The following is a 14134-nucleotide window of genomic DNA, read 5'->3' as shown; positions in this document are numbered from 1 at the left end:
AAATAATTATAAAAAAATACCCCACCACCCAAGACACACCCCACCCCAACGCCCCACCACCAACCCAGCCCCTGCCAGACGGCCCCGGCGTCGGCCGCCAGCTCCCACCACTCCCCTGTGTCGGTGCCGACGATGACAGCCCTTACCTTCTCATGAAAGAAAAAAAAAATAGGGAAATTATCAATGATACCCTCCAGGTTTTGACTTTTATCAATGATACACTTCATTAAACTTTCATTATCAGCGGTACCCCTAAACTTTTTCCTAAATTGCTACAGTAAGCACAACGTTAAGTTGGGTGTTTTGGCTGGTTTAATGGGTTGGGAAGGTGAAAATACTCAAATGCCCCTACCATTTAATCTCCCTCCAAAATTCCCTTTCAGATTTCCCTCCTTTTATTTCGATATTCCCCTCTTTCCTATTTAACCTTCTCCTAACTTTTTTTCATTTCCCATGTCTTTTGTCTTCTCTTCTTTTCTCTTTCAGAATTCTTTCAACTCTTACACTTCAATGGCTTCTTCTGGGAATATCCTAACTAAAATCTCATAAAATTCGGCATTTGGGAATGTCCTAAACATTCTCCATAACCTACCATCATCATCTATTGGCCAGTGTTTACCAATATAAGCATAAACAAAAACAGAGTTTAATATAACTACTCCTTTTTTTAAAAAAACCTATCTTCAAATTCTATAATTTAATCCATGAGGTTACAAATATGAGGGTCCACATCAATGTCAATAGTATGCATCTTATACTTAAATCAAAACAGAACCTTCTCATACATTCTGCAAAATCAGATTAAATTACCTTAATTTAACCACACCAAAACATCTCATACTCAAGAACAATACAAATTCAAATCTAGGTTCAACATTTAAGAAGTAAAACTGTTCCATGCAAACACAATTTTCTACTCAAATGTATTTTTATATCTAACAAAATACAAAATTTAGTATGCAAACTTGATCATATGGAAATTGATCAGAATTTAGAGCAAAATCTAACAACATTTACAAATTGTATACAAAATCCAACAAATTATGCAAAGATGCATACATTAACTTAAACCTAACAATTTAAACCAAAAAGCCAAAATTCACAACAAAAGTAAGCACTAACCTTTTAAAATCCATAAAGAACCGATTAACCTCCAAGGATCTTGCTTCACTTGAACGTCAATTAAGGTTTACTGAAGAAGAAGAAGAACAGGGGAAAAAGTGAGGGAGATGAACGATAAAAAAATTTGTATTTAATGTTGTTGGTTGGGCTTGGAGGGGGTCTTATTGAGTGGGGGGCATTTTAGTCAAGCAAAGTCAGCCCAAAATCGCTGTCAACTAATGGATAACGTTTACTTAACGTTATGATTACTGTAGCAATTTAGGGAAAAGTTTAGGGGTACCGCTGATAATGAAAGTTTAATGAGCTGTATCATTAATAAAAGTCAAAACCCAAAGGTATCATTGATAATTCCCCAAAAAAAAAACATATTAAAATTATTTATTTCATTTCAAAAAAATACTCCGTGCAAAATAAATACGGTTGACTGTCAAAAAAATAAAATAAATAAAGAGCAAGTATAAAACCCCACTGTCCCTCTTATTTCCTCAAGTTGCTTGATAAACCCTAATAATCCCAAAACCCTGCAAGCTCCAAACTTTGGAAAATTCCTCTGATAATTATTAATCTGCCATAACAATGGAGGTTGAAGGAGATAAAGAGATGGATAATGGGAACAGTGTGATGTGTCAATTGGCAGACCCAGAAGGCAATCCTCTTGGAACTGCCATGTATCTTCCTCAAAATGCTAGTCCTAAAGAACTTCAACAAATCGTCAATACCCTTCTCAACAATGTAATCTTTTCTCATTAACATACTCTTTTTTGTTTAGTTAAGAAATTCCCATTAATTTTACAGTTATTTGGGTACTTTTTATTGATTAAATTTTGCAACTGTGATGACATGATTATACGATTTCTTGCTTTTATCAAATTTAGTGTTATGGGTTTTGTGTAACTAGCTGATTCATGAATTGTGGTTAATTTTAATGGGTTTCCTCTGTTTATTACGACAAATTAATCAAAATAACTTAAACAGCGGTAACCGGGCCGAGTTGGGATATTGAGGAAGTATCAATTAATGTGTGTTTGTTTGGGAGAGAGGAGGAAGGAGGAGGTTGGCTCTATTTTAAAGCTGGAAGAGATTTTTGTGAATTGGAGCTTACATGAATTCATGTTTCTATTACGGCTGATCATTGAGTTTAAAGTTAAAGAGTGTTGGGAGATAAAGTCAGTAGTTATGTGATGGAATATTAGCTTCTTTAGCATTAAAACATAGGTACTCACATTTCAATTGATTTCATCATTCATTTATCATCAGTATTGCTTTATGTTGGATAATAAGACTACAAGAATGCTTTACCCTTCGCTTGAAGAATTGGAGATGCGTGGTATATGGGTGGGTGCTTAAGTGTTCATATTTAGATACTCCGAAATTTTAGATTCTTAGGTTGGTCTATGCACAATGCATGTAGTCTATAGCTTTCAAAGAGAACTTTTAAGTCATACAGGCTTGCCAATTCTCTAAAAACAAAGTTCAAAACTTGCTAAATATCAAATGATGGTTACTTTATTCAATTTTTTAATCCTCCCTCTGCTGGGTATAACAATGGAATTTGTAATAAAGGTAATCGAAAAGCTTGAAGTGCGTTCCACATAAGCTGTCTATCAAACATCATTGGAGACAGTGACCTTATTCTTTTGTTATTTCAGGAAGATAAACTACCATATGCTTTCTATGTATCAGATCATGAGCTGCTTGTTGAACTGGGAAACTATTTACAGAAAAATAAAGGTTGGTTTTATCAAATGTATTACTAATGTGTTATCTTGCCAAATTAATTGTGTTGTATCTTGACTTCTTCCTAAAGCTATTAATATATCTTCTGTATGCAGTTTCTGTGGAGAAGGTTGTTCAAATAGTTTATCAGCCTCAAGCAATTTTCCGCATCCGTCCTGTTAACCGTTGTTCTGCTACAATAGCTGGTAATTCTTTTAGTTATGTATGAGAAAGCCATTCAGATATTAAATATATTCTAAATCATTGTGAATTCTAGCATGAAGAATGATAAATGGGAAAGAAATTCAAGGGCTCAACCAATTTATTAGGGAGAAGCTACCATTTTGTTGTTTGTCTTGTTGTGGTTACATAAATAACTATGTGCTGATAATACTGGCTTACTGCCTCATATTCTAGTCATCTGTTGTTGTTGGTCAAGCTATTGATTATCATTGAAACATAATTTTCTATTGTTCTTGTGCTGCAGGTCATACGGAATCTGTGCTTTCAGTCGCATTTAGTCCTGATGGCCAACAGTTAGCCAGTGGATCGGGTGACACTACTGTTAGACTGTGGGACATAGCTACTCAAACACCAATGTTCACTTGTACAGGTTTGGTTCTTAGATTATCTGGAGCTTTTGGGAATTCATGTAGTGACCTGAGAGATGGTTTAGAGGCTTCATTATTACTGTTTCCTTCTGTATCACTCCCCACATGTCATTGATCTCCTTTTTAATCCAAGGTTTATGATTCACAAGAATAATTTGGGGGGTTATCTCCATGTGCTTTCTGTCCTTCTGTATTTATCACATTATAATGGCACTTGGATTATTTATATGGGCTACTTGCTGATGGTTCATTCTACGGAGATGTTTACGTAGGATAAATGAGTATAAGATTTTATTATTAAGAGTACTGGAAGAAAAGTTTGTGAGTGAGTTAGTGACGTGTTGCTTAGTGATTTGGGACCTTCTGTAACTTAATTTGTGAATGAGTTAGTGACATATTGCTTAGTGAATTGGGACCTTCTGTAACTTAATGGTATTATGTCTTTCAGTTGAATCTACGGAGATGTTGTAGGATAAATGAGTAGTAAGATTTTACAATATAATTATGGGAACTTGGGGAGAAAGGTTTATGAGTGTGCTAATAAGTACTGATCAGTGAATTGGGAGCTTCTGTATCGTAATAATGGTTTTGTGTGCTTGCGTGTCTTTCATTTGTTTGATACTCTTATTTGCTTTAGACTTTGTTTACTAGTTTTTCTTAAGTTTTTTTGGTTCTTTCTTGTTTAGGACACAAAAATTGGGTACTCTGTATAGCATGGTCACCTGATGGTAAATATCTAGTCAGTGGTAGCAAGGCAGGAGAACTTCAGTGTTGGAACCCTCAAACAGGAAAACCATCAGGAAGCCCACTTACGGTAAATCTTTTGTGCAAAAATAAATATATTAAGATATATCATAGATTTAAGTTGCTAACTTTGTGCATTTTGTTGAAAAACTATGGAGGGGTCCAATGCCACATTGTCAACTCATGGTTAACAAATTATGAACTCTAAGCAGAACATAGGTTTTTACTTTTTAGGGTCACTCTTACATATTATACGTTATCATGGTTTCCCTTGGCTATGTTTCTTTCTATTGTACAGTTTAAGGATTGAATATTAACATTTGGTAGCCTCTAATCTATAAGTCTGAGGAGAGAAATATCATTTGTCTCATCTGCTATGATTATTGTCTATGGAAAAACTTGTCCTTGTTCAATTTTATCAACCCAGCCAGGCAGTAATTGTATAAAAGATAATTCCTTACTAGAGATGGCTTATATTGACATTGTTTTGTAATATTTACACAATATTAAAATTAATTGATTTTTTTTAAAAAAAAATAGGGAGTAGTTTGCCAACACCACCTCTAGCTTAAGAAGTAGAAAGTTGCTGGTGGCATGTGAATGTTCTCACTCCTTTTGACATGCATATATACTAATTTAGTTCCTTGAAACAATTAGGGCCTTGCTATGTTTTCGTTTGCTCACTATATTTTGGTTTAGATTCATGCTATATGTTAAGTCTCAAGTTTGTGTACATAGCTACTTTTATGCAAGTAGATTTGTCACTGTTTGACTGATAGAATACTCTAGTCATGTAATTGTCTGTCTTTCCCTGAAGAGATAGGAGCACTAAGGTCTAAAAGTACGCAAAGGGCTCAATTTCATTTATGTTAGATTATGAAAGGATCCTCTAACCTGCGACAACCTCTTTTACTCCTAGGGGGGAAACAAAAGTGGAGAAAGCCAATCTGAAGTGTCAGAAATTGAAATTATGAGCATTCTTCATAACTCTTCACTGATAAGTCTCTTGAACTTTATGTCAGGGGCACAAAAAATGGATTACTGGTATATCTTGGGAACCAGTACACTTGCAATCTCCATGTCGCCGGTTTGTAAGCTCTAGCAAAGATGGCGATGCGCGTGTATGGGATGTAACACTTAGTAAAGTTGTACTGTGCCTGAGTGGGCATACACTAGCTGTAACTTGTGTAAAATGGGGTGGAGATGGTTTCATCTATACTGGGTAAGTACTCAAAAGTGCATGATTGTAACTATTTATTGGTTTCCTTTGTAGTTTTGACTAGTCTGCTGATCACTTTACTCCCTCTGTCCCCGAAAGAACGACCCTTTTGGCCTAAATCTAGTCCCAAAATGATCATCTCATTTGCATTAAAATATTCTCCAATTTGCAACAATACTTGTGCAAAGTTAGCTTCCCCATTTAAATTTTGTTTTTCCATGTACTTTTATTACTTTCGCTCTCTACTTTTTTACAAACCCCATGTGAATTTCACTTTTCAATCTACTTTTACTACTATCTTTTTTATTTTCTTAACACCCGCGAAATCAGCCCAAAAGGGTTGTTCTTTCGGGGACGGAGGGAGTAATAATTAGTGATGCTAGCTAGAGCTCTCAAATGTGCTGGTTGCTCATATAATGTGTTTTTTTTTTTTAATCTGAAACAGCTCTCAGGATTGCACCATAAAAGTTTGGGAAACTAAACAAGGGAAGTTAATTCGTGAGTTGAAGGTATATTAGACAACTTTATCAAGGATGCTTCAAGTCATACCCTGCAGTGTATTGGATGCAATTCTTTTTGTTTTTTTTTTTTAATATGTATTTATTGGTTGTGATTATAATTTGTCGTATATCACATTTTTTTTTTATGATTTTCTCTTCATTTGTGTTATTCAGGAGTTCTCTGATTTTTGTGTGTGTGTTTGTGTGTGTGTGTGTGTGTGTGTGTGTGTGTGTGCGCGTGCGCATCAGTTAGCTATGAACTGCATTTTCTGGTACTTCTGTAATGAGGTTATCTCTGGTATTGAGTTTGCACTTTGCAGGTCATTTAAGGCACTGTGGTGTATCTTCATCAATATGCTATGATAATTGCTTTAGTGTACCATTTTTCTGGCAACCATTGTTTGTATTGCTTCTTTTTGAAGTACTTGTCGAGCTTTGATTTCTTGCTAAAGATTCCATGATATTGTTTTTTGACATCTGCTCTTAACTTTGATTCTTGAAGAATTTAGTGATGATAATGATAAATACTACTTATTACTGACATTTTTTTTTTATTCTTACTAATCTCCTGTAATATAATGTTGATTGCGAAAGTGGAGCCATTAGTGGATTCCCCACATTGTTCATTAACCCTTAATTGTCATCAGAATTTTTTTGATGTGTACCTATCTTCTCTTTACCTAAATTTCTTCATTGCATTGTTCAATTTACTATAACCTTGATGTAGGGCCATGGACATTGGGTCAATTCTCTGGCACTCAGTACCGAGTATGTCCTTCGAACCGGAGCTTTTGATCACACAGGAAAGAAGTGTTCTTCCCCAGAGGAAATGAAGGAGGTAATGTAGATTTCAATCTCCTATGCTTGCAGCTCCAGAAGTTAGAGTATATAGTTGTGTCTCATTTATATTGTACATGCAAGTGGTTATTTTTCTAAGAGTGGGAAAGTCTTTTCATAGATACAATTCCATCTTTCTTCTTCGTAAAGTTATGTAATTAGGTCACATTTCACATTTTCGAATGTTCTGATAAATGGAATGTATAGAAACTGGTCTTTGGTTAGAGTTGTCATCTGAAACAGAAAGTAGAATGAATTTGCTTTATTTGGTCATCTAAGGAACTAAGATGCTCACAGATGTTGCTTTATTTTATTTTATTTGGTTATAATTCAGTTTAGTTGGTTTCTGATTTATCATTCCATGTTTGAACCAAGGTTGCTTTGGCTAGATACAACAAAATGAGAGGTGATGCTCCAGAGAGACTGGTTTCAGGTTCTGATGATTTCACCATGTTTCTATGGGAACCTTCTGTAAGCAAGCACCCTAAAGCTCGAATGACAGGTCATCAACAGGTGAGACTGAGATTTTTTTCCTCAATTTTTTTAGAAAGCTTATGTAGTTTGGCCTCAAATTTAGTGTTCCAGCTCAAACTGGGTTTACTCATTTGTTTTTCAATGTTGCATCTCCTTTTCCACATTTCTTTATTGGCTATAATATGATAGTCACTTGTTGGCTGCAAAATCTTACCTTGCTTGCCATCTAAGGTTTTCATTTGTTGTTTCACTCAGCTTGTGAATCATGTTTACTTTTCTCCTGATGGGCAATGGGTGGCAAGTGCTTCCTTTGATAAATCCGTTAAGTTGTGGAATGGTGTTACGGGGAAATTTGTTGCTGTTTTTCGGGGTCATGTTGGGCCTGTTTATCAAATAAGGTCTGAATTTTCCCTATATTCTTCAAATTTTCAAACTATGGTGGACGTTGTTGTTGATCTGATATTTTATTTTCCATTGCAGTTGGTCTGCAGATAGCAGACTCCTATTGAGTGGTAGCAAGGACTCTACGCTAAAGGTTAGTACGAGTAAAGATTATCCGACTTCCACTTCAACAAGTTATCTCAGCAAATGTAGAGGGGTTCAATCCACCTTTTCTCTTGTAGCCTTGGGTACCTTGATAGATAGTGATACCCCATTTCATCATGAAAGTTTCATTTAGTATTCGGCAATATCACCTTAAATCGTGTATGATTTTTGACTCTGTAGTAAGTAGTAACCCCTAAACAGGAAGGATGAACACAAAATATGCTGCCTTCATTTCTTGTGCAAGAAACATACAGGATTAGAAGTTGACTCTGATAGCATAAGCTAGAACTTTAACATGTAGTGATGATATCATTAAAATTATTTGCACAAAGCCAACTAAATTCTGGCTATATATCACGACATTATAGGTTTACCTTGTTTCTTTAATCATAAAAATGTTCTTGTGGTTTGTGAGATAAGTTGCATTTTATATGAGTATATTAGTTTGTTCCTGATTTCCTCTCTTCTCAATTAGATATGGGATATCAGAACGCAAAAGCTGAAACAAGACCTCCCAGGCCATGCAGATGAGGTTGGAAATTATAATTTATGTTTCTTTCCTGGATCATCCCCCCTCCCCCCTTCTTTGCAGACATAAATTTTGATATATGACAACAAATTGCCCTTGCTCTTTAACATTTACAGGTTTTTGCTGTGGATTGGAGTCCAGATGGTGAGAAGGTGGCATCTGGTGGCAGGGATAGAGTAATGAAACTGTGGATGGGCTAGATCCAGACTTGTTGAGCTTGCTGCGGGCTTGAAGGGCTAGAATTCTGATGGCGTTAACCATTGCACGACAAAATGTTTTTGTCATTGCCTAGCATTGGCATTTGATGTGCAAAAAGCAGTTACAAGATCTGCTACCACAAGTATTGCAGGCATTCTCTCCATCTCTATTCTTTTGACATTCTTCATACAAGTTTTGTAATTTCAACTTTTCCCTGTTTCTTCAAGTGGGTCTTATTAATTTTTATCCCATTTATATCTTTGTTTGCCTTTGCTAAGTAGAACATGTACAAGAATATTCTTTTCGAATTTGTATTTGCTTATGAGTCATATACTGTTGCAAATATATTTCCAGTGCTATAAAAAGAACTAAATACTGCTGTAGAGCCTATACTATGTACACTAGTAGAGAGATCGGTACCATTTTTGGATGTAAAGCTATAATTTTTTTCCTCCTGTATCTGTCTCATGATTTGAACATGTTTATTTTCGCACGTATTCTAATCATACCTGCAGAAATGCAATCGATTTGCACGTGTTTCATGACTGGTACGTTGTATTAGATCAGTGAGCTTAACTTTGCAGTTTATTTTACCTGTTGCCTCAATTTAGTATATGGTATTTGCTTCTAGTTTAAAAATCTGGAATACTTCCTGCCTTTATGGTGAAATCAATGTGGCAACTACTGCATATTATAGCAAAAAAATTACGGAGTAACTGTGTACTGCTTTATTCTTTTATATCTACTGTATCTACTAAATTTGTTCTGCAGAATAAGCTTCATTTGAATTACAGTAAAAGAAAAAACAAACCAACAAACTAATACATCAGCTGTATATAGTGGCAAATTACTAATAAACAAACCGATAATAATTGTACTAAAGTAAGGCCTAAATACATAATATAATTGAGATGTTACTGCCAAGACAACTGCTGAAGAAGATACGAATAGATGCAAAATATAGCTGACAAATCTTTACAAGTTCCCAAAGATCAGTGCCAACTTTTTATTATATTCAAGTGATGTTTGAAACTTGGTGTTTCCAGCCTTCTTGCTCAGCTTCAGAGCAGCATTTTTCGAGCTATTTGAATATCTGCCTGATACTTGAGATTGACACCTTCACTTTGATATCTGGAAAAATCAAAGGGGAAAAAAAATTCTTTAGTAGCCCTATATTTGGGTTGAGCATATTGGTAACCTGACATTAAGATAGGGTCATTTGCATATAGTGTTCGAGCAATATCATGAGTTTTCACTATGATTAACAAGTATGAAATATAATTTAACAAATCAATCTTAGCTTATCTAAAAAAAAAAGTATACCTAACGAAAATATTACCTAAAATCAATTAATGGCATGTTGTAGAATAAGCAGTAAAATTAGAATGATTTTTTTTTTTCTTTTTACCAAATATAATCAGCCATAACACAAAGACAAAAAATTAAAATGACAGCAATTTCATGGTGTAATCATAGTTAGCAACTTAGCATAAATTTGAGGCTCACCCATCACATGTTATGGTTTGGTTGCCGTCTGACAGTAACATCTACGTGAATGGTAGGATCTTCTGAATGAACAGCAATATTTTCTCCCTGCCTTTTGGGTTTCTGAGAAATGCAATGATTACTGTAAGTTTAGGCAACAAAAAGGTAGGAGGGAGGAGGATTCTAGAGGAAAGACGACAATATACCTGTGATAATTCTGCTTCTGACATTAATGCATAACGCCAGGACTTGTGACATAGAACTCGTGCATGTTTAATCTTGTGCCAGTCTTCACCGCCTTTTCTACAGCGTTCCATTAATTTGGGGCACTCTATGATGTCAACTTTCACTAAAGATTTAATGTCTTTTAGCTGCTCAGGTAGCTCTGACAATGCTAGACAACCCTCAAGTCTAAGGTGTTGAAGTGAACTGAACTTGCTTACCCACTCAGGCAGAACACTCAAATTATTACATGCTGAAATGCATAAATTTTTGAGAGTCCCATTGCATCCCAGGCCGACAGGGAGAGCCACTAGCTTTGTTAGCTCCCTTAGAGTTAAACGACGAAGAGTTGAGAGAGATTTCCATGGCATGCTACACTCCTCACATTCATCACAGCTATGTTGGCATCCGCCTGAAAGGTCTAGATCCTTGCAGCTAGAGATTTCAAGTTCTTCAAGAGAAGTGAGTTGTTTCAGAATTTGAGTTAAAGAACTCACCATATCTAATCTTTCAACCACCAGTTTTTTGAGTTTACCAGAGTTTTTGCCAAGGGCTAAGGTCTTCAAACTAGGGCAACCCTTTACATGCAGTGTCTCGAGAAGTGGGAGATTTTGTGGATGCCCTCTTGACACAGAATTCGTAGCCTCTGAACTAGATGGTGATGGTGATGATGGTAGCGATGTTGCATTGCAAACTTCAAGTAATTTTTTGTTAATATTTTGCAGATCAAGTACTTCAACATCTGGAAACAGAGGCATGGATTCCAACTTTGGGCAACTCCATAACTTCAGTTTCTTGAGACAATCAAATGATAGTGATGACACAAGTTTTTCGTCGTTGCACCATCTCTCCAAGCAATAAAAACCGTGCAGTGTGAGTTCTTCAAGGACTGGGAAAAATTGAGATTCTGGTGTTGATAATTGGTTGTCAGAGTTTTCAAAAAATTGCACCTTATCCATAAATCGAAGAGTGAGGCGCTTGAGGTGTGGGAGCCAACTGAAAGGAGGAAGTGTATTGCACTGTCCACTGCCATCAATGCTGACAATGACGAGTTCTGGAAGTGTTGTGGCAAAAGTGTTGGATTTTGCCCAGATTGGAAAATCAGGCCCTCTATATCCTTCTATATGGAGCATTTTCAGATTACGAGGGGGCTGGAGGCCATCTAACGTCGTCTGGTGCTTAATTGAATCAGTTTCACTGGTATGTCTCGCAGGTCCCCATTTGATTGCCAGCTCTGTAAGCCTGGTTTTGCTGCGCAAGTTTGATTTTGCAGCGTCATTTACAGCAGTAGTCCAATTTTCTGACAGCTCAATCATCAGTCTTCCCTGTAAGCGGTTGAGGTTGCCGAGCGACTGAAACCCACTGGTAGACTGAAAACGAGGTCTTCCAACCACATAACGAGAAAGAACTTGAAGTGAAGTCAGGCTTTCGAAGCCAGGAGGCATATAAGTCAATTTCTCACACCCATCTATCTCAAGGCGCCTGAGGCAGACCAATTTTCTTGTATTAGTGGGTAATTCTTTGAGATCATAACAGAAATTGAGTTTCAGTGTTTGTAAGTTGTACAGATTTGTGATTGAATTGGGCAGCTTCACTAAAGGTTGATTGTGGGAGAGATCAAGATACCTCAAGTGAATAAGTTTACCAATGGAATCTGGTAGAATCTGAATGCCAAAAGCGTGCAAATCCAATACCCGAAGGCTCTTGAATTTTGACAAGTTCATGACTTCACTTATTCCAATCATTGTGTCAGCATCTTCTACTGCAACAAAGCAAAGAAACGTTCTTAGTTTATGGCTATCCATCAAGTTATCTTGAACCAGTATCGGGTCTCTTCCTTGGATGAGAGATACATGTATTTTCTCCCATCCTTCAGCTGCCTTCAATGCCAAATCATGCAAAATGTCATGAATCTTAAAGGTTGCAAGTTTTCTATCTTCATCCCATACTAAAGCCGTGAGAAATGCACGTTGGGCCAGAAATGAATAGTATTTCTCACCCAAATCCTCCAGTTGTTGGTCTTCACCTGGCATTTCTGGTGTTGCTGTCTCAAGGAACCCTTGAGCCTGCCAAAGACTAACTACATCAAGTGTGTTGAATTCAAAGTCGCTAGGAAACAGGGACAAGTAAGCAAAGCAAGCCTTCAATGGTGATGGGAGATCATTGTAGCTTTGCTCTAGGATGTTAATGCAAGTAAAAAGAAAATTATACCGATATTTGGTATTGTTCATAAATGTTGCAAGGGTGTCTTTCCATTCGTCTTCGTTCGTCTTCGATTGAAGACATCGTGCACCAACTAGAATGGCTAGAGGAACACCACTACAAAGGGGAGGAAACTTTCTGGCTAGTTGAATAAGATGTTTTGGGGGTTCTTGCTGGCCAAATGCATTTCTGCTGAAAAGTTCCCAAGATTTTTCTTCTGATATACCCATCAACATATGTACGGGGTTAGCACGTTCAAAACTTGCAACTGCGTAAGAGCGTGTGGTGATCAGAATTCTACTTCCCCTGGCCCCTACAGTGAATGTACTTTTTAGAGACAACCATTTTTCACGGTCTTCGTTCCAAACATCATCTAGCACTAGCAAGAATACTTTATCTCTGATTGCAGCTTGGAGCAAACTAATTAATCTATCCAGTTTCCCTGGCCCCTGGCCATCAATTTTTGGTTTTGTTGATGCTAAGCAACGTGTGACAATGTTGCTTATAGTTGTCGTGATATCAAAGTTATCGCCAACACAAACCCATAACCTTAGGTCAAAATAATCTGCGACTCTTTCATCATTGTACACCATCTTAGCTAAGGTAGTTTTGCCTAATCCTCCTTCCCCCACAATGGTAACAACAGACATATTATCCTCCAGATTACTGGTATCAAGTAACATATCTACTAATCTGTGTTTCTCATCTTCTCTCCCAATGATGACATCATGGATTGGCTCGTAACCAGCAGTTTCCACAATCTCTGTTTCAGAATGTGGAACTGATTGGTTACCCAGACCAGAACCCGACAGGCCAAGATCAGCTGCAAGCTGAACTAGTTCCTCGCAAACTCTCTCGATTTTACGGCCCATTTTCCTAACAAAATGAAATCCTTTTCCATATGAAGATGAAGCAAAGGAATGATAGCATACCTTTGATGAGTGTGAGGACTTAGCAAAATGAGTAGCAGCTTCATCTACCAAGTCATCAGCTTCATTCACCAACTGTGTCAGTTTTTCAGCGTCAACACCACTTTCAAGCATCTGGGAGACCCTGCTTAATGGATCCCTCAGATTTTGAACTTGATGTGAAGCAAGAGCTTCAGATTCCAGTTTCTTCAACATTGATTTCGCTGCATTATTCACTAAATCAGCTGTTGCCATTTTAATTTCAAATTTTCAAATCAATGAGGCTTGTTAGCTTGTAGAAAAACAAAAAATAGGCTAGTTTCTATCCTTTTTTGATTTTCTCTCACCTACATAATTGCATTTGTACTAAGGACATGCCCCCCTTATCATCATAATGTACCCTTAATACAGTACATATTTTTTTTCTTCTCTCATCTACACAAGCTTGTTAGAGTAAGTTGGAAAGTGTATGTAGAAACAAAAGTAGGAAGATTGCTTGTATTATTTTGATATGTACAATTGTACTTTATGTAGGGGTGAGGGACACCTTCTACATTATTATGATGAAATGAAGAGGAGTAAAGACTAAATACAGTCCCCGAACTTACGTATTTGTGCCATTTTAGTCCCTCTAAACTATTTGGTGCCCTTTTAGTCCCTCAACCACTCTCTTTGGTGTTTGTTAGCCAATAGTTGAGGGACTTTGATGACTAAGCATTAGTTTAGGGACTATGAGTCAGCAAAAAAATTTAGGGATGTTTAGTCATCAATAGTTTAGGGACTTTGAGTCAGATTTTTATACTTTAATATTTATTCAATGA

General features: G+C 36.6%; 2 protein-coding genes across 2 annotated transcripts; one reads left to right on the top strand and one right to left on the bottom strand.

Moving 5' to 3' along the window:
* Positions 1-1592: 1592 nt before the first annotated feature.
* Positions 1593-8951, top strand: LOC145595508 (notchless protein homolog). The gene is made up of 13 exons (XM_081651926.1): positions 1593-1854; positions 2772-2853; positions 2955-3044; positions 3326-3451; positions 4136-4263; positions 5216-5415; positions 5858-5921; positions 6640-6750; positions 7125-7262; positions 7479-7621; positions 7704-7758; positions 8245-8301; positions 8415-8951. Exons 1-13 carry the CDS (start codon positions 1699-1701, stop codon positions 8496-8498), a joined length of 1434 nt encoding a protein of 477 aa, XP_081508052.1. The 5' UTR covers positions 1593-1698; the 3' UTR covers positions 8499-8951.
* Positions 8952-9557: 606 nt separating this feature from the next.
* LOC145593899 (putative disease resistance RPP13-like protein 1) lies at positions 9558-13568 on the bottom strand. The gene is made up of 3 exons (XM_081650258.1): positions 10188-13568; positions 10028-10104; positions 9558-9627 (listed from the first exon to the last, which is right to left on the bottom strand). The coding sequence occupies exons 1-3, from the start codon at positions 13566-13568 to the stop codon at positions 9558-9560; spliced, it is 3528 nt and encodes a 1175-aa protein (XP_081506384.1).
* Positions 13569-14134: the final 566 nt, after the last annotated feature.

This window comes from Chenopodium album, chromosome 19, assembly GCF_948465745.1.
Source record: "Chenopodium album chromosome 19, dcCheAlbu1.1, whole genome shotgun sequence".
In the NCBI taxonomy this organism is placed as follows: domain Eukaryota; kingdom Viridiplantae; phylum Streptophyta; class Magnoliopsida; order Caryophyllales; family Amaranthaceae; genus Chenopodium; species Chenopodium album.
The sequence above is the reverse complement of the archived record's forward strand: the minus strand, read 5'-3'. Positions and strand labels throughout refer to the sequence as shown.